At 43.4% G+C, this 21,053-nt stretch overlaps 1 protein-coding gene across 3 annotated transcripts in view; it reads left to right on the top strand.

Moving 5' to 3' along the window:
• LOC141139951 (mitochondrial ubiquitin ligase activator of nfkb 1-A-like) overlaps nt 1-21,053 on the top strand; it is a 69,205-nt gene that overhangs the window by 37,293 nt on the left and 10,859 nt on the right. For all 3 annotated transcript variants that reach the window (XM_073626595.1, XM_073626594.1, XM_073626593.1), the window contains exon 3: nt 7,034-7,154. In XM_073626595.1, coding sequence (XP_073482696.1) covers nt 7,034-7,154 — 121 coding nt within the window. The remainder of the gene's footprint in view (nt 1-7,033; nt 7,155-21,053) is intronic.

Here is a 21,053-nt window from a genome sequence, read left to right as displayed (position 1 = left end):
ATGTAGAAATACGGGGCAATTTGGGAAACAGCGATCCTGGGTCAATTTGTTTCAGTATAAATCACACTAATAGGAAACATAAGGGGAATAGAAAGACACTGAATTTCAAAAGAGCCAACTTCCCTAAACTACGAGCTTTGCTAGAAGATACAAATTGGGATAAAATCTTAGGAACAAAGAACACAGTGGAGAAATTGGTATGGTTTAAGAGCATATTAAATAAGGGTATTAGCCAGTGCATCCCAATGGGAAATAAATTTAAACAAGCTAATAAAAGTCCTGGGTGGCTTAACTCCAACGTAAAAATGCATATAAAAGCAAAGGAAAAGGCCTTCAAAAAAATACAAGGCTGAGGGATCATCATCAGCATTCCAACTTTACAAATAATGCAACAAGAAATGTAAGGGTGCAATCAGGGCGGCTAAGAAGATAGAACACGAAAGGCACATAGCGGAGGAGAGTAAGAAATATCCCAAGAGATTCTTTACATAAATATTAATAAAGGGCGGTCAGATCATATTGGCCCCATAAAGAATGATGAAGGGAATGGAGAGATGGCGAAGGTATTGAATTTATTCTTCTCAGTCTTCACAAGGGAATCGGGGGGGGGGGGGGTCTTCAGTAACCAAAACTGCAATGTTTATCCTCATGGCACATCACAGGAAGCACCCTCATGGCTGATAGAGGACCGAATTAGAAATAGACTTGAAAAACTTAACATTAATAAGTCACCGGGACCAGATGGCTTGCACCCGAGGGTCCTTAAGGAACTCAGTCAAGTGATTGCCAGACCATTGTTCCGAATTTTTACGAACAGTCTACTGACTGGAATGGTACCAGCTGATTGGAGAAAAGCCAGTGTAGCACCGATATTTAAAAAAGGGCCAAGATACAGTCCTGGGAATTACAGACAAGTTACAGTAACATTAATTGATACAAGCTCTTGGAGGGGATGATAAGGGACTATATACAACATTTTAGCAATGACAACTGTATCATTAGCAGTAATCAGCATGGATTCCTGAAGAATTGTTCTTGCCAAACCAATCTATTCACCTTCTATGAGGAGGTGAGCTGCCATCTCGATAAAGGAAGGCCTGTAGACGTGGTGTATCTGGATTTTGCAAAAGCATTTGATACAATTTCCTATAAATGTTTACTGTACAAGGTAAGGTCAGTAGCCATGGACCATAGGGTGAGTACAGAAGGTTGTGATAAATGGGGAGTACTCAGAATGGGCAGGGATGGAAAATGGGGTCCCCCATTGCGGACGATACTAATCTAGGCAGAGCGTCTCTACAGAATGTGGAAACCTTGCAAGATGATCTGAACAAATTAAGGCTGGGAAAAAAATCGATTTAAATCTTGACTCGAGTTGAGAGGTCAAATTGATTCAAAATTTAAGCAAATCGATTTTTTTTAGATTTTTTTTTTTTTTTTTTTTTCACCGCGCCGGTCCAGAGGCGCAGTGGGCATGAGTTTTTAGGCGAGGCCGCAGCTTCGGCCTAGTCCGCAGCTACAGCCGGACGCCGCGGACTAGGCTGAAGCCGCGGCCTCGCCTAAAAACTCATGCCCGCAGCGCCTCCGGACCGGCGCGGACACCGCGCTGGGCCTGAAGAGCTGAGGGCAAGGAGTTTTTAGGTGAGGCCGCGGCTTCGGCCTAGTCCGCGAGGCCGGACGCCGCGGACTAGGCCGAAGCCGCGGCCTCGCCTAAAAGCTCATGCCCGCAGCGCCTCAGGACCGGCGCAGTTTCCAAAAAAAAAAAAAAAAAACTTGATTCGAATCGTGACTCGAGTTTTTTTTAAGAGAATCGAAGATTTTTTTTAAAGAAAATCTCCCAGCCCTAGAACAAATTAATGGGGTGGGTAACTACATGGCAAATGAGGTTTGGAAAAATTTAAAATAATGCATTTGGGTGGCAAAAATATGAATGCAATCTACTCACCGGGGGGAGAACCTCTGGGGGAATCTAGGATGGAAAAGGACCTGGGGGTCCTAGTAGATGACAGGCTCAGCAATGGCATGCAATGCCAAGCTGCTGCAAGCAAAACAAACAGAATATTGGCATGCATTAAAAAGGGGATTAACTCCAGAGATAAAACTATAATTCTCCCACTCTACAAGACTCTGGTTCGGTCACAGTATGGAGTATGCTGTCCAGTTCTGGGCACCAGTCCTCAGGAAGGATGATCAGGAACTGGAGAGTGTCCAGAGAAGGGCAACAAAGCTACTAAAGGGTCTGGAGGACATTAGTTATGAGGAAAGATTATGAGTACTGAACTTGTGCTCTCTGGAGAAGAGACGCTTGAGAGAGGATATGATTTCAATGTACAAATACCATACTAGTGACCCCACAATAGGGATAAACCGGTTAGGATGTGGAATGCCCTTCCACAGGCAGTGGTTTCAGCGGGGAGCATCAATGATTTCAAAAAACTATTAGATAAGCACCTGAACGACTGAAACATACAGGGATATGCAGTACAATGTAATACTGACATAAAATCACGCACATAGGTTGGACTTGATGGACGTGTGTCTTTTTTCCAGCCTTGCCTACTATGTAATTAAAGACCCCCGAATAAAAAGACAGCAAAGATGTCATACGTTAATTTTAGTGGATGACTGCGCCAACCTTTAACCAGATACCACCCAAAAAAGGCCTATAACAGTGAATATTAATTTACACCCTATAGTATAAATTCAGTAATAATAAAAAATAGAAATTTAACCCATGATAAGAACTGTGAACTATATATGCGAAAAAAACAAAACGGAGTACTCTGTATCCAAATAGTATATAAAGAGATAGATAGATAGATAGATAGATACCCTGTTTCCCCGAAAATAAGACCTAGTGTGACTGTCGGTGATGGCTGCAATATAAGCCCTACCCCCCAAATAAGCTGTAGTTAAAGTCCTTGTAGGTCTTACTTTCAGGGTAGGGCTTATTTTTGGGGAAACAGGGTAGGGCTTATTTGGGGGGTAGGGTTTATATTGCAGCAATCACCGACAGTCACGCTAGGTCTTATTTTCGGGGAAACAGGGTATGTGTGTAGATAGATAGATAGATAGATAGATAGATATACTTGGACCTCCTACTATTCTCGATCTACATGTCCTCCCTGGGTCAGCTGATAGCCTCCCATGGCTTTCACTACTTTATATGCTGATGACACCCAAAACTATCTCTCTGCCCCTCAGCTCACCCCATCAATCTCCTCACGCATCACTGATTTACTAACAGACATACCAGTCTGGGTGTCAAACCACTTCCTCAAACTGAATCTAAAACCAAGCTCATAAAATTTCCTCCCCCACGTGCCCCCTCCCCTAACTTCTCTGTCAAGATCAATGGCACATCACATGCCAGGGTGCTAGGGGTAACCTTGACTCTGAACTGTCCTTTCAGGCCAACATCCAATCCCTGTCCAAATCATGTCACCTTAGCCTCTGCAACATTTCCAGAATACGCCCCTTTTAAACTAATGACACCACCAATCTTCTAATTCACTCCCTGGTTATCTCTTGCCCCAACTACTGCAACTCCCTCCTCATTGGATTACCTTTACATAGACTATCCCCTCTTCAGTCCATAATGAATGCCGCTGCAAGACTCATCCACCTTACCAACCATTCAGTGTCCACCCCTCTCTGCCAATCCCTCCACTTTCTTCCACTCACCCAAGGAATAAAATTCAAAGTACTAACAATTTACAAAGCCATCCATAACTCTGCCCCCAGCTACATCACTAACCTAGTCCCAAAATACCAACCAAGCCGCTCTCTTCGGTCATCCCAAAACCACATGCTCTCTAGCTCCCTTGTCACCTCCTCCCATGCTCGCCTGCAGGATTTCTCCAGAGCTTCTCCCATCCTTTGGAACTCCCTACCCCAATCTGTCCGACTGTCCCCCAATCTATCCATCTTTAGGCGATCCCTGAAAACCCTTCTCTTCAAAGAAGCTTATCCTGCTTCTAACTAACACTGTTTTACTTCCTCCATCAGCTCATCCCCCCCCACAGCTATTACCTTTTGTATCAATTGACCCTTCCTTTTTAGATTGTAAGCTCTAACGAGTAGGGCCCTCTGATTCCTCTTGTACCAAATTGTAATGTAACTGTAATGTCTGCCCTCATGTTGTAAAGCGCTGTGCAAACTGTTGGCGCTATATAAAACCTGTATCATAATATAAATATATATTATATATACACACACACACACACACACACAGTTGTGCTCATAAGTTTACATACACTGGCAGAATTTATGATTTCTTGGCCATTTTTCAGAGAATGAGTGATGAAACAAAAACTTTTCTTTCACTCATGGTTAGTGCTTGGCTTGTAAATCATACTACCCAAATGACCCTCATCAAAAGTTTACATACCCTGGCGATTTTGGCCTGTTAACATGCACACAAGTTGATACAAAGGGGTTTGAATGGCTATTAAAGGTAACCATCCTCACCTGTGATCTGTTTGCTTGTAATTAGTGTGTGTAAAAGGTCAATGAGTTTCTGGACTCCTGACAGAGCCTTGCATCTTTCATCCAGTGCTGCAGTGACGTTTCTGGATTCTGAGTCATGGGGAAAGCAAAAGAATTGTCAAAGGATCTGCGGGAAAAGGTAGTTAAACTGTATAAAACAGGAAAGGGATATAAAAAGAAATCCAAGGAATTGAGAATGCTAATCAGCAGTGTTCAAACTCTAATCAAGAAGTGGAAAATGAGGGGTTCTGTTGAAACCAAACCACGGTCAGGTAGCCCAACTAAGATTTCAGCCACAACTGCCAGGAAAATTGTTCAGGGATGGTGTAGTAGGTTTTTTAAAAATCCAATTTATTAAAGTAAAAAAGGTTCATAAAATAACATCCACACTGTGTGTACAGTGTGGAGCGGTGACAGGAAAAGATGGCGGCAGAACGCCGTCACCTGGTGCAAAACTTCCGGTTCACAGTAACAACACCCGGGGTCAAAGCAGCGTCGAGTGTTGTGCGTGATTCCTAGCTGGATCCTGCGCGTTGCGTCACGTGACCTTGTGACTTCATCAGGGATGAGGTCACGTGACGCAACGCGTAGGATCCAGCTAGGAATCACGCACAACACTCGACGCTGCTTTGACCCCGGGTGTTGTTACTGTGAACCGGAAGTTTTGCACCAGGTGACGGCGTTCCGCCGCCATCTTTTCCTGTCACCGCTCCACACTGTACACACAGTGTGGATGTTATTTTATGAACCTTTTTTACTTTAATAAATTGGATTTTTAAAAAAACCTACTACACCATTGGGAGCCCCCTTTCTTTTCTCTCGTTTTGTTGGCTTGGAGTCCAGGATACAGAATTACTCCCATTAAGAAGCGGCCAAGGCATCCATTCACCTGGAACCAGTGGACATCACCTGGCAATTTGGAGAACAGGCATCCCCTGATCACCACTTTACATTCTTATTAAGGCTTTATCTTAAGCCCCTTGAGGTAAGGGCATTGGGAGCACTTACACAGAGGGAACGAGTCTAGTTGTTGTTATTGAATTTTTGGAAACACCATCACTAAAGCAACTTCACACAGCTGATTGATCACATTATTGTTTACTTTTACCTACCATTTCACCACTATTGGACACTTGGAATGGATTTATAATTAATTGTTGTACACAGATCACGTGACACACCAGTCAACACTTATGTATGATTATTATTGATTTACATGTGTTTGCGCGAAATCCTACTTACAACATTTATTTTATGGTGATACAGTGTGCACTATTGATTTTGCGGCATCACTTTTTTGAATTGTTGTACACATTTGAATTTTCACTTATTGCACGGTTATTTAGTAGCGCAGAGGTCCCATCACAAATTATGTTATCAAAAAATACTGGAGGAACATTTGCATTCATCAGCCAGGAAGCTGCGCATGGGACGTACTTGGACAGTCCAACATGACAGTGATCCAATACACAAGGCCAAGTCGACCTGTCATTGGCTACAGCAGAAAAAAGTGAAGGTTCTGCAGTGGCCATCTCAGTCTCCTGACCTCAATATCATTGAACCACTCTGGGGAGATCTCAAACGTGCAGTTCATGCAAGACAGCCCAAAAATTTACAGGAACTGGAGGCTTTTTACCAAGAGCAATGGGCAGCTTTACCATCTGAGAAGATAAAGAGCCTCATCCACAAATACCACAAAAGACTTCAAGCTGTCATTGATGTTAAAAGGGGGCAATACACGTTATTAAGAACTGGGGTATGTAAACTTTTGATCAGGGTCATTTGGGTAGTTTCTGTTGTCATTCTGATTTAAAAAGAGTAAACACAGTTGATTGATAATAAATGGCTTCAGCCAAACACTAATCATGAGTGAAAGAAAAGTTTTTGTGTTTATCATCATTTCTGCCAGGGTATGTAAACTTATGAACACAACTGAAGCTTCTGAGCCCCATATCTCAGGAACCATAGGTGAAATGTGCCCCAAATTTGGGGTCTCTGTGATCGATCATGGTTTTTTTTTTTTTTTATGTTCATGGCAGGTGAGGCTCTGCCTCACCTGACTGCATGTCCCTGGCGTATAACCATAATGTTCAACCAGAATCACGGATTCTTTGGTAGGAAAAACAGTACACATATAAATATTTGAACAATAAAATATTTCCCTTAACATTTTTTAGCCTTTTTATCTTTGTCCTTTATTTGCCTTATATGTTTTTTGTGGGTTCTAAATAATTTTTTAATGGTGGAGTATATTAAAACTTCTACAACAGATGACTTGACATTTACGTCTTAAACTTTTTTTTTGAAAATTTAAACTATGCCATAATTGTCAGTTAGGAAAACAAATGTTAGATTAGCTGACTTTTCTTTCAAGAAATTCGTAGCATACGGGTGGCTTTGTGAAACTGTATTTTTTACACTGCTATACCAAAATCAGCAATTGGAGGATTTTCTTACTTTTTTTTTTTCTTCCCTAATTCGCATTCATGTAGTTTCTTGTAATAAACTAACAGAGTAAGTAATCCTATTTTTTTTTTCTTTACAGGAAGAGTGGAGGCAGTCGGTAAAGCTATCAGTAGTGAGAACTACCCCTATCTCCAGGCTGTAATTCAGAAGCACCAAATGGTAGAGCACCGCTTGTCTTGGAACAGCCTAACCAGAAGCTGGTGAGATGAGAATTTTGGGCAGTTAGCACAAAAGCAATGATGTGTCATTGGCCTGTATCTGAATGGCAGGATGGTGATGAGAGCCCCATCTTGTAATGCTCATTATTGTACAGGGTTGTTTTCTAGCTTTTTTGGGCATTTTTACTGTGAGAAGATCCACATCCTTCGCCATATTTTGTAGCAGAGTGACACATCCAAAGTACCACTTCATTTTACAAGACTTCCATCCGATAGTACAGATTTACTAAACTGTAGTTCACTTTAGCTGTAAAAACACTATACGTATAATGTTGGCTAACTCAGCATTTTGCTGTCTTATTATGTCAAACTTTAATATCCATTAAATAGGTACCCCACTTCTAATCTCTTGAGTTCGGTAAATGTATTTGTTGTAGGGTGCTTTTTTTTTTTTTTTTTTAAATTAGCCACACGTGTTTTGCTAGCAACATTTTTTTTTTTTTTTGTCTTCAAAGGGAACCTATTAGGTTAGAAAAATGGGGCAGTTTGACTTTGTTAAAGGTGCATGCCTTTGGAGCTGTTAGGATACAATCGCTTGAGCGTTTAGCCATGGTACGAATCCCAGACCCACACAAAGCGCATCCAACCATGATCATGGTAGATGATTGCTGCATGTGCAAACAAAATAACTGAGGCCGCTGACAGCCTGTCATTGCAGTGTAAGGGCTTTATGGCCGCTGCTACCTGCACGCAACTGTCAATCCCAGCAGCAAAAATCAGTAGATTCGTGCCTTAGCTAACTGCCCATGTTAATGCAGCCTTTCACCCATCCTTGCTTCACTGCTTAATCATAAACTCAGCGCAAGCATATGCTGTCAGTGAATTATCAGGACACCTGTCCTGCACCATCATTCAAGTTAACGACTTGATAACTAGTGATGGATGGATATGAATGACAGCCAGGGGTTTGCACCTTTTAACCTTCTGCCTGACAGTGATTCATACCATACATAATGATTGTCCCTCTCCAAGGTAGCTTATGATGTGTGATATCCAGTTAATGATAATCAAGGGGCTAACCTTGCAAAAGCAAACCAGTTTGTAAACATTGTGGCCAGCCTTTGTCATGTCTAGAGGTCAACCGATATGGGTTGTTCTCTGGCCGATGCCGATATTTAGAAATCCCGATATATGATGCCGATTTTTTTTGGGCCGATATGTTAGGCCGATTTTTTTTTTTTCTTTTTTTTTTTTCCCTTCATCTCATAAAATCTAACAGTTAGACCCTTTTTAACACTGGAGCATTTTTCAGGCACTTTTGGGCTAAAAATAGCGCCTGTAAAGTGCCTGCAAAACGGCTCCCCTGCAGTCTCAGTGTGAAAGCCCGAGTGCTTTCACACTGAGGCAATGCACTGGCAGGATGTTAAAAAAAAAAAAGTCCTGCAAGCAGCATCTTTGAAGTGGTGTATACCACTCCTGACCATTGAAATGAATGCGCCCTGCTGCCGAAGCGCCTGCAAAGCGATTCGGCAGCGGCGCTTCACGGGCGCATTTCATCGGCCGCTAGCTGGGTTATAAGCGCCCCGCTAGCAGCCGAATAGCGCTGCTAAAATGACGGTAAAACGCAGCTAAAACTAGCTGCATTTTACCGTCAACACCTGCCGGTGTTCTGCCTGCGCAGTAGGATCCGGCGGAAATAGCCGAAGCGGAATAGCTGAAAATCAGCTGTACACGGCGCCTGTAAGAGTGCCTCTCGCGGGCTCGCTTCGCTCGCCACGCTTCGGGCACGGCCTCGCTTCGCTCGGCTCTTTTAGATTCCCCCTCTAGGTCCACTTGGATGGTGGGGAAGGAACCTGGACCTAGGGCGCAGGCGCCGTGTACAGCTGATTGAAGAGTTTGAGCTTTGACTATCTCCGGCGGCTGACAGTATTTCATACTGCGCTGCGCCTGCGCAGTACAGGGGGGGAACTTATCCGCCGAGGGAACTTTCTCGGCAAGACACCGGCTCTAGTGTGAAAGCAGCCTTAATTAATAATTGATACAGAAAATTTCTTATATTTAAACATTTAGTAAACAAAACAAACCTCCAATCAGTTCACTTGTATGTATAATTTAGATAAAAAAAAAAAAAAAACAATTCATTACTGTATTTTTTCCTAAAAAATAGCATTTGAAAGACCGCTGCGCAAACACCATGTGAGATAAAATATTGCAACAAGCGCTATTTTATTCCCTAGGGTCTCTGCTAAAAAAAAAAAATATATATATATATATATATATATATATATATATATACATACATATATATATATATATATATATATATATATATATATATATATATATATATATATATATATATATATATATATATATACATACATACATACATACATACATACATACATACATACATACATACATACATACATACATACATATATATATATATATATATATATATATATATATATATATATATATATATATATATATATATATATATATATATATATATATATATACATATATAATTTTTGGGGGTTCTAAGTGATTTTCTAGCAGAAAATACAGGATTTTTACTTGTAAGCAACAAGTGTCAGAAAAGATTTAGTCTTTAAATGGTTAAACTGAGAACTCCTACACACTGAGTTCAGTTCATTGATAAGTAGAAACATTGTATCTCTTCTTGGTTCTTTTATCAGACTTGGCAGGCTGCCCAGAGAGGACATACAAGTAGCTCCACTGAAGATTTTAGGCAACTTGCATTGACTTCTATTACAGAAGTCATTTGCAAGTCGCGCTGAAGTTATAATCGGCCTTTTTTATCAGCACAATCGGCCGATGCTGATTAATTAAAGCGGAGTTCCACCCAAATTTTGAACAATATCTGTATGTATTCTCTTCCTTGCCTAGATGCTGACATGCCATTTAAAAAAATTTAAATCGCCGTAATTACCTTTTATTTTTCTATTCTTCTTTGCACTTCCTGGTTCTCCTCCCGTGGGAGTAGGCGTGTTTCTAGCCTCTCCCAGACTCCTGGGAGCTAGTCTCAGGCTTCCCAGGATGCCACTGAGCATGTGCGGGAACGAGCGGTGAATGCTGGGAGCACAGCATTCACCACATCCAGGAAATAAATGCTTGTGGGCTTCAAATGCCCACAATGAAGATGGAAACCGCCTGCAGTGAATAATATAAGTTATTCTTTCCGACGAAATCTGACACAGGCGGACATATTACACACAATATGTGAGTATGTAATGCTGAGAGGAAAAGTTTGTGAATGAACTCAAAAAAAAAAAAAAAACGATAGATAGGTGGACCCCCGCTTTAAAAAACCCCAAATATTGGCCGATATATCGGTCGACCTCTAGTCATGTCTGTAGAAGTGATTATTTCTTTGATGTGCAAGAATGAAGGTAATGTTCATCCCCCAAGAGTGAAAAGATTACCTTAATTGTTATGTAATTATCAGAGCTCTCCAGAAAGTCATAAATCTGCCCGCTGAGGGCCATATGTATACTGTCACGTTAGGACTTGTATGTTAAGGGGCTCAATCACACAGATGTTCACCCCCACAGAGCATGAAGAGCCAATTGTTTACTTTTTGTATTAGCACTGAGCTGGGTGCAGGCATCTTCTATAAAGTGAATGGATATACGCAACAGCTATACAGACTCAAAACCAGGTTTGACAGGTACTCAGGGACAATGCATTCTGGTCTGTCCAACCATCCCTGCATACCGATAAACTCAGCTGTGTGGGATAGTCTGCACAGCCAATGCTTTACATTATTATTATACAGGATTTATATAGCACCAACAGTTTGCGCAGCACTTAACAAAATGAAGGCAGACGTGCAGTTAAGCGCAAACTGCTCTTCGTGTGCTACGACTAGGCACCCGCCTGAGTGAATGAGCCCTAAGTCATGAATATACATAATATTGAATAATAAGAACAACATAAAAGAGTTTAATGCAATGTAAAATTAAAAAATAATAATTAAAACAATTACAATTAATAAACTTTTGTTTGCATAACCATTCCTACATAAAATTAGGATGTACAGAAGTACAATATCTCTGTTATGCAATATAGTCTCCCTGGTATGCTACACATGCTAAGTATTTACTTAATTTTATAGACTTTGCATTCACCAAACCGCTGTATCCAAACCACTGTATCCTACTTCACTGGACATGCAATTTTTAAAAAGTAACTGTTATTTATATTTATATTTCTCTTTTAAAATTCACTTTGTTTATTGATATCCCCACTTCACATGTCTCTCACTGCCATTCAGAATTTACTGACAAACTAGTCTTATATGGCTTATTTCTTCTATATCCTCCTAGCAGCGCTTATTTTTGTATTCTTTTACTGTGTTGAAAAAAAAGAGCTGTGGAATGGTATCGAAGAAATGAGCCAGGTGAGAGTACTTTGCTTCTACATTTTGAGATAAGATGAGAAAGGGTCTAGTGAGTTTTAATAGACAAAATGAGTTTTAAAGAAGCAATTGAAATAACAGTTACATTTTAATAGTTTGAATGCCCAGTGGAGTAGGATTCAGGGGTTTGGTGAAGTGTGTCCAGCACAAAGGCTATAAAATTAAAGTAATTAATTCCATGAGGAACTAAAAATACAAGATATCTGGATCATTTAAAGCTGAATCTAGGCTAAACAAATATTGTCTTACCACAAGAGTCATGTGTAAACTTACTTTAATCTAGGTGTTCTTTGTGTGGTTCTATCCGATTTAGGCAGTAATCAGCAACTCTGAACTTTCTGTAATAAAGACTGTCCACTGTGGCTCTCTCTTCTTGTACACGGTGACTGGTCTTGTATTCTCCCCCAGTAGTGGGTGGTCCCTCTTACAGCTGTGCTTTCTGCACAGGCTGTATTTAACCCAGTGATGATACTTTTACATGGAAATATCTGGGCTTTTCAAAGGTATTTGGTGCACACAAAGTGGTGCCTTATAGTCTAAAATTTTACCCTAAAGCAGAGTTCCAGTCTGTAAAAAAAAAAATTAAAAATCAGCAGCTACAAATCCTGTAGCTGCTGACTTTTAATATAAGGACACTACTTGCCTGTCCAGGGATCTCGCGATGTTGGAACCCCTAGCCGATTCATAAATCGGCTTCAGGTGCAGGCGCCAGCTTCTGTAGTAAGGGAAACAGGAAGTGCAGTTCAGCTATAAAGTGAATCTAAAGGCTCCTGTATGACAGACTAAACCGCTCCTAAATTCAGTACGTGATGAACAAGCCTCATAAAGTAAACAGAAATTGTCCTTTACCTTCACTGATTGAGGGCCTATTCACACCAGGTGCAGTAGAAGTGTGTTGGGTGGCTATTTCATTGCAGTCCCATTGCAAGACGAGACAAAATGTCTTGTCTCATACTTGGCCAGTTCACACCACTGTGTTGCGTTGGGGTGCACTGAGAAAAAGTAAACATGCAGTACTTTTTTTTCAGTGCAGCACAGTGTGATAGAGACATAGAAGCTTGGATAGTTTTCCTCTCAAACTCTACTGTAGTAGGAGCTGCTGGATGTACCCTGTAGTGTTTTAAGAACGTATGATGTGATGACCAGCTAGCTGCTTTGCAGACTGTCTCCACTTCTGCTTGTGCCGCCCAAGAAGAAGACATCGCCCTGGTTGAGTGAGCTCTAACCAACTCCGGAGGATCCTTCCCGGCCGCTCTATATGACCAGTGAATAGTTTTTACTATCCAGGCCGAGATGTTTGTGGCCGAGGCCTCTTTCCCTTTAAATTTTCTGGTAAGTAGGATGAAAAGTCTGTCAGAACGTCTAATTGTGAAGTAGCCTGGAAACAGGCTTTAAGGACTTATGGAATGTCCATGTCGTGCAGATCAGCTTCTGATTCCGCTGAGAAGGCTGGAAGCACCTATTCACTGGAGAGATGAAATATCGATGCCACTTTTGGGACAAAGTGATCCAATGGTCTCAGCATAACCCTGTCTGGGAAGAACATGGAATAAGGTTCGGCTGACCCCAATTCTTGGAGTTTCGACACCCTATCCCCTTGAAGTTATGGCTATTAGGAAAGCCGTTTTTAAGGTGATATCCCATAATGAACAATCTTCTGTCGGAGCACAAGGAGGGTTTGCTAGAAAATTGAGGACTACTGCCAGGTCCCATTGAGTGAACCCATTTCTCTTGGGAGGGCAGAGTCTAATGCCGCGTACACACGGTCGGAATTTCCGACAACAAATGTTCGATATGAGCTTGTTGTCGGAAATTCCGACCATGTGTGTAGGCTCCATCGGACATTTGCTGTAGAAATTTCCGACAACAAAAATTTAAGAGCTGGATCTCAAATTTTCCGACAACAAAATCCGTTATCGGAAATTCCGATCGTGTGTGCACAATTCCGCCACACAAAATTCCACGTATGCTCGGAATCAAGCAGAAGAGCCGCACTGGCTATTGTACTTCATTTTTCTCGGCTTGTTGTACGTGTTGTACGTCACCGCTTTCTCGACGTTCGGAATTTCCGACATTTGTGTGACCGTGTGTATGCAAGACAAGTTTGAGCCAACATCCATCGGAAATAAATCCACGGTTTTGTCGGAATGTCTGATCGTGTGTAGGCGGCATTAGTGTTGCTCTCGTGATGTGCTCCACCAGCAGGTTTGCTGCCCCTTTCTTTTGGGTAAAAGCAGAGATGGCTGAAACTTGCACCTTAAGCGAACTTAGGCTGAGCCCCAATCCAATCCGGATTAGGGGTAAGACAGGATTTGAGATACATTTGGGTCACTACGGTCAAACGGACTTCCAGCTGCAAAGCTCATGAACCTATTCCATATTCTGGAGTAGATGACATTGGTTGATCCCTTTCTGGAATTCTGTAAAGTTCTAATAACCTCTGGAGAACATCCTAACTCTTGTAACCCCTGCCTTTCAATCTCCAGGCTGCTAAGGCCAGTCGTGATGGTTGCGGATGTAGGATATCCCTTTGCGACTGGAGATGAGGAGTCACCGGCAGAGTGATCAATGGGCACACGCTGAGATCCATTGCCAGAGAGAACCATGGTCTGCGAGGCCAGTATGGTAATACTGTGATGACTGTCAAATTCTCTGTCAACAATCTCATTAGGATTAAAGAAATTGGAGGGAAGGCATAGACCAGTTGCACAACCCAAGGATGGGTCAAGGCGTCCGTCCCCTCCACTAATGGATGAGGGTGTGTGAGATAAACTGGCTGACCTTGCAGTTAGTTGATGAAGCAAAAAGATCCAGTTGTGGACACCTCCACTCGTGGATGATCTGTTTGAAAACTTCCGGGTGAAGGGACCATTCGTTTGGATCCTTGAATTGTCTGGATAGGTGATCCACTTCCAAGTTCTAACAGCCTGGAATATATATGGCCCTCAAATCTGGGAGATATTGCTGTGCCAATGTAATGGTCGGTTCCACCTCTCTCAAGAGGGATTGGCTATGTGTCCCACCTTGTTGCTATAAATAGGACACTGCTGCCATGTTGTCCAGATGGAGCAGGACTGGACCACCCTGTATGTGAGGCAGCAAGGTGGCCAACACCATGAATGCTGCTCGAAGTTCCAGAATAATGGAAACTAGGCCCTAAGTGATTCCCCTCTGCCCTGGATCTTGAGTTGTTCGCAGGTGGTGCCCCACCCTGCTGCGCTGGCATCTGTGTTGACAATGATCCATGGCTGCAGCTCTAATGGACGATGCTGTTTAGCGTTTCTTGTTTCGTCCACAACCAGAGACTCTGGCGCATCCGGCTGGTGATCCTGATTGACTGGGCTAGACAAACTCTCTTCCACTGCATCAGGAAGCCTTGTTAGAAAACTCAAGTTTCCAGTGAGCCCAGGGGACCATCAGGATACATGAAGCCATTGTCCCGAGAAGACTCGTGCACTGGGATGCTGACACTGGTGCAGCCAATGCCTGTGGAACTTCTTCCTGATTTTGGGGAGTTTCTGAAGTGGCAAAGAAACTGTGGCCGCCTGAGTACTGAATTGGGCCCCTAGGTAGACCATATTCTGTGTAGGCTCCAGCTGGCTCTGGTAATGCCTGTCCCCCAACGCAAATCTGAGGAACTGCTGGTATGACTGAAGGATCTGCTAATAGGCATCCTGCAAGTCCACTGAAATCATCCAGTCTTCTGGTTGAATAACCTGGATTGTGGTATGGAGAGACTCCATCTTGAGTCTCTCTATCCGGATTAATTGATTCAGCCACTTGAGGTCCTTCTGGAGGCGGTCGTTTGAACAGCCAATATTGGCCTTGCACCACTGTGGACTAAATCCGCTGATTTTGGCTGTGGTCTTGCCAGAACTGGGCCCTTTGGGCAGCCTGCCTCCAACTGCCTCCTGGGCGGGCCTGGCATTAAAAGGGCTTCTGGGTATCTGAGGGAGCCGCAGGGGCCTTAGCTCTCTGTGATCTTACGAAGGTTGACTGTGCACCCCTCCAACCCCTTCGGGAGTTCTTGGATGGGCAAAAGCCTCCAAAATCCAGGTACCTGTTTGGCGCTCCTCTGGATGGTTGCCCCCTCTGGCTTCTGGACCTTCGATCTTGGGGCAGAAGACCTGATTTTCCTCCAGTAACCCTGGAGATGGTAGTCTCCAGTTTTTTGGCCAAACAGCGCCTTCCCATCAAAAGACAGTTTACAGCAATTCTGCTTTGAGGATGGGTTGGCCACCCAGGGTTTTAGCCACAATGCTCTTTTGGCTGTGACTGAGCTGAGCATGGCTCTGGAGGACCATAGAATGTCTATAGCTGCCTCATCTGCGAAGTCCGCAGAGAGTTTTATCTCATCAAGAGCTTTGATGATTTTTTTTTATTTTGGCAGCTGATTTTTGATTGCATACTCCAAGTTCTGCGCCCACACTTGCATAGCGCTTACTACAGATGTTAAGCAACAGCGGGCTTACAAGCACCACCTACCGCGAGGTAAAACTTTCTTAAGTTCATGTCAATGCGTCTATCAAGGATATCGCGAAAGGAGGAAGAGTCTTCCATCGGAAGTGTCACATTCTTGGCAAGTCTGGTGACTGCCGCATCTACCATTGGTGGGTTAGATCAAGGAGCCGCAGCCTCCTCAGTGAGTTGATACAACTTCTGCAACCTATTGGTTGAGGAGGGTTTTCTCTCCCTTCTCCCATTCCTCCTGAAACAGGCCTCTTATTTATATCATAAGAGGAAAGGTAGCTACCTGTTTATTTAGGTTCCTCCTATGGAACCCAAAGGCTTGTTCACACTTGCAGCTGGCTCTGCTATTGCACTGAAAAGTGATCTGTGCTTAGGTCACTTTTCAGAGGCATTTGATATTATCACATAGAGGGGACAAGTGTTTCTGCTATGCGATTTTCAAAGAGCAATTTGCACGCAATGTTGCAACTTGCATGGGGGAGGCCCATTCAATCGCACTGCATTTGCGTGTTGTGCAGGCGATTGCCACACAATTTAAAATCAGATTGTATGGTGTGTGATAATAAGTTTCTCCTTCTTTGGAGGAGGTTCCAGATCCTCCCATTCCAGTGCAGATTTCACTGCCTTAAAAAAATGGTTGTAACATCAAAAATCAAGGCCTGAACCTTCAGGATCCTCTGCCGAGGAGGAGGCGGTATCTTCTCCCTCTGCCTGGAAGGTTGGCTGTAATACTGGGTCTGGGGAATCAGCCAGCCTAATCTGCTGGGCTGGAGTCACCCCTGAAGTGCCTGGTACCCCTCTAGTTAGGGTTGAATGGCTTGGTTTAGACCCGGTGCAGGGCCCACACTCTGTCCGCTTCTGTCCCCGGTTGTCCGAGACGACCGGAAAATTCTGCCAGGGAGTCATGGACTACTTTCTTGAGCAAGTTTGACACCTGCTGACTCTCCTACTCCTGGTGTCTGGCAAGCTGCCTGAAGCAGTTGCTGCAAAGTAGCTTTCCTGGCATAGGGTCATCTCCACATGACCAACATTTGCCTTTCGGGCGCTGAGCCCTCAGAGGAGAATGCGTGTGCTTTCTCTTAAGCGTACATTTGCGCCCTTTGTACTTGGGTCTGCCAGGACTGGAGGAGTCACTTTCTGCCCTGGAAAAATCGTCATGATCCAGAGGGCCTCTGGACCTCCTAGAGCTGGAGTGTGAGCGGCTGGGGCTGCAATAGACAAGAAGGCACGCTCGTCCAGGCATAATGCACTCTTTTTCCGCATCTTTCTTACCCAAAGTTGGCCCTTACCTGGTATTGCGGTGGTCTTTGTTATGTGGTGTTAGGCTCATGCTGGCGGAAGAACAGGAAGAGGGACTGCATGGCAACAGAGACAATTATGGGAAGCGAGAGAGGGAGGAAAAAAAATACATATATACCCCCCCCTTTTTTTTTTGGCAAAGAGAAACCAATTTTAATAAAATTCCCTTCTATCCCCTGTCTCTCTGCATGCCTGAATCACAAAGGCATCCATTACCTGGCCATTTGTGCCCTTTAAATAGAGCATCTGAGAGAGAGAGAGACTCAGTCCTCCCCAGCCTCTGTTCTAATAAAAAAAGGGCTAGTACAATTAGGAGTGAAGCCAATGCCCATCCACACAGAACTACACTTTTAAGCTGGCTACACATCATGCAATGCTCTGCAGATTTTTTCCCTCAGATTTACCAAAACCACACAATACGAGGCCTCAATTTGTGTGCAATCAGGCAGGCCCCTGCACCACATGGTCCCGGCAAATCTAAAGGAAATTGGAACAAAAGATGAACAGTGTGTATGGTATCTTTAGAGACATGAGAGCAAGAAAAGGAAAAAAAATGTCTTATAGAGATTGACAGACCTGGAAAGAGTTTCATAGGAGAGAAGACATCATGCAGTCCCAGCTGCTGGATCTGGGCTCCAAAGCAGGCATGCCACAAGAGGAGGATTGTCGTCTCTGATTAGAGAACACCTCGACCCCAAAAGACCACCAGAAGGGGTTCCCCACCTTGTTGGTGCATTTAGCAGCCTAAGATGTGGGACTGCATGCTGGGAGAGGCTTGAACCCAGATGGACTCCAACATAGTCGGCAGGTAAGAGCTTATCCTGAGTGTAACGGTCTGTAGGTGTTAATCTTTGAGGACAAAAAGGAGAATGGGGAGGTAGCTCTCAGTCTGACTTTTATAGAGCTACACAGGTCCTGTGGGTGGATATAAGGGCAGAGCTATATCATATCCACTTCCCGACCGCCGCACGACTATATACGTCCTAAGTTTGAACGGGGATATCGTTGTTATGGCAGCAGCTAGCTGCCATAACCCCGGTATCCCGGTTTTCGTGCTGCGGCTGGCTTTCAGATAAAAGTGGTCCCTGCGGCGGATTCGCCGCGAGATCACTTTTATCGGTGGCGGGAGAGGGGCCCCTCCCGCCGCGATCCGGTGCCCTCGCGTCCTTCTGCGTGGTGTGTCTGGAGACGAGTGAGGCCAAGATGGCGCTCACTCGTCTCCATGATACTGCTGGGCGGAAGCGACGTCAAAACGTGCCTTAAAGGCATATTTTTTCAAATGTAATTTTTCTAAATTACTTTTTTTTTTTTTTTTTTTATTGCATTTTAGTGTAAATATGAGATCTGAGGTCTTTTTGACCCCAGATCTCATATTTAAGAGGTCCTGCCATGCTTTTTTCTATTACAAGGGATGTTTACATTCCTTGTAATAGGAATAAAAGTGACACAATTTTTTTTTTTAAACAGTGTAAAAATAAATAAAATATTTTAAAATAAATAATAAAAATAAAAAAAAAATGTTTAAAACCCCCCTGTCCCGACGAGCTCGCGCGCAGAAGCGAACGCATACGCGAGTAGCGCCCGCATATGAAAACGGTGGTCAAACCACACATGTGAGGTATCCCAGCGACCGGTAGAGCGAGAGCAATAATTCTAGCCCTAGACCTCCTCTGTAGCGCAAAATATGCAACCTGTAGAATTTTTTAAACGTCGCCTATGGAGATTTTTGAGGGTAAAAGTTTGACGCCATTCCACGAGCGGGCGCAATTTTCAAGCATGACATGTTGAGTATCAATTTACTTGGCGTAACATTATATTTCACAATATAAAAAAAAATTGGGATAACTTTACTGTTGTTTTATTTTTTTATTCAAAAAAGTGATTTTTTTTCCAAAAAAAGTGCGCTTATAAGACCGCTGCGCAAATACGGTGCAAAAAAAAGTATTGCAATGACTGCCATTGTATTCTCTAGGGTGTTAGAAGAAAAACCATATATAATGTTTGGGGGTTCTAAGTAATTTTCTAGCAGAAAAACCTGTTTTAAACATGTAAACACCTAAAATCCAAAACGAGGCTGGTCCTTAAGTGGATATGTACGCTGCCATGTTGGCGTCAGGAAAAAGCATTAACAGGCCACTCACAATCTGGGTAGCATCTCAATCAAGTGGGAACCATCTTCTTGTGAAAATCTGATAGATTCCACATCCTGTACCCACAGCTGAGCAGGAAACAGCTTGCTGTATTTACTTCCCTTGTTACAGAGAGTGAGCTTCACCTGGTCAAAAGACCTACAGTATCTCACAAAAGTGAGTACATCCCTCACATTTTTGTAAATATTTTTATTGTATCTTTTCATGTGACAACACTGAAGAAATGACACTTTGCTACAATGTAAAGGAGTGTACAGCTTGTATAACAGTGTAAATTTGCTGCCCCTCAAAACAACTCAACACAGAGCCATTAAGGTCTAAACCGCTGGCAACAAAAGTGAGTACACCCCTAAGTAAAAATGTCCAAATTAGGCCCAAAGTTTCAATATTTTGTGTGGCCACCATTATTTTCCAGCACTGCCTTAACCCTCTTGGGCATGGAGTTCACCAGAGCTTCACAGGTTGCCACTGAAGTCCTCTTCTACTCCTCCATGATGACATCAGGGAGCTGGTGGATGTTAGAGACCTTGAGCTCCTCCATCTTCTATTTGAGGATGCCCCACAGATGCTCACTAGGGTTTAGGTCTGGAGACATGCTTGGCCAGTTCATCACCTTTACCCTCAGCTTCTTTAACAAGGCAGTGGTTGTCTTGGAGGTGTGTTTGGGGTCGTTATCATGTTGGAATACTGCCATGCGGCCCAGGCCGAAAGGGAGGGGATCATGCTCTGCTTCAGTATGTCACAGTACATGTTGGCATTCATGGTTCCCTCAATGAACTGTAGCTCCCCAGTGCCGGCAGCACTCATGCAGCCCCAGACCATGACACTCCCACCACCATGCTTGATTGTAGGCAAGACGCACTTGTCTTTGTACTCCTCACCTGGTTGTCACTACATATGCTTGACACCATCTGAACCAGATACATTTATCTTGGGCTCATCAGACCACAGGAAATGGTTCCAGTAATCCATGTCCTTAGTCTGCTTGTCTTCAGCAAACTGTTTGCAGGGTTTCTTGTGCATCATCTTTAGAAGAGCCTTCCTTCTGAGACGACAGCCATGCAGACCAATTTGATGCAGTGTGTGGTGTATGTTCTGAGCACTGACAGGCTTACCCCCCACCCCTTCAACCTCTGCAGCAATGCTGACAGCACTCATACATCTATTTCCCAAAGACAACCTCTGTATATGACGCTGAGCACGTGCACTCAACTTCTTTGGTCGACCATGGCGAGGCCTGTTCTGATTGGAACCTGTCCTGTTGAACCGCTGTAGGCTCTTGGCCACCGTGCTGCAGCTCAGTTCCAGGCTCTTGGCAATCATCTTATAGCCTAGACCATCTTTATATAGAGCAACAATTCTTTTTTTCAGATCCTCAGAGAGTTCTTTGCCATGAGGTGCCATGTTGAACTTTCAGTGACCAGTATGAGAGAGTGAGAGCGATAACACCAAATTTAACACACCTGCTTCCCCTTCACACCTGAGACCTTTTAACACGAACGAGTCACATGAGACCGGTGAGTGAAAATGGCTAATTCGGCCCAATTTGGCTTTTTTCACTTAGGGATGTATTCA

This window comes from Aquarana catesbeiana, linkage group LG04 (assembly GCF_042186555.1).
Source record: "Aquarana catesbeiana isolate 2022-GZ linkage group LG04, ASM4218655v1, whole genome shotgun sequence".
NCBI lineage: Eukaryota > Metazoa > Chordata > Amphibia > Anura > Ranidae > Aquarana > Aquarana catesbeiana.
The sequence above is the reverse complement of the archived record's forward strand: the minus strand, read 5'-3'. Positions and strand labels throughout refer to the sequence as shown.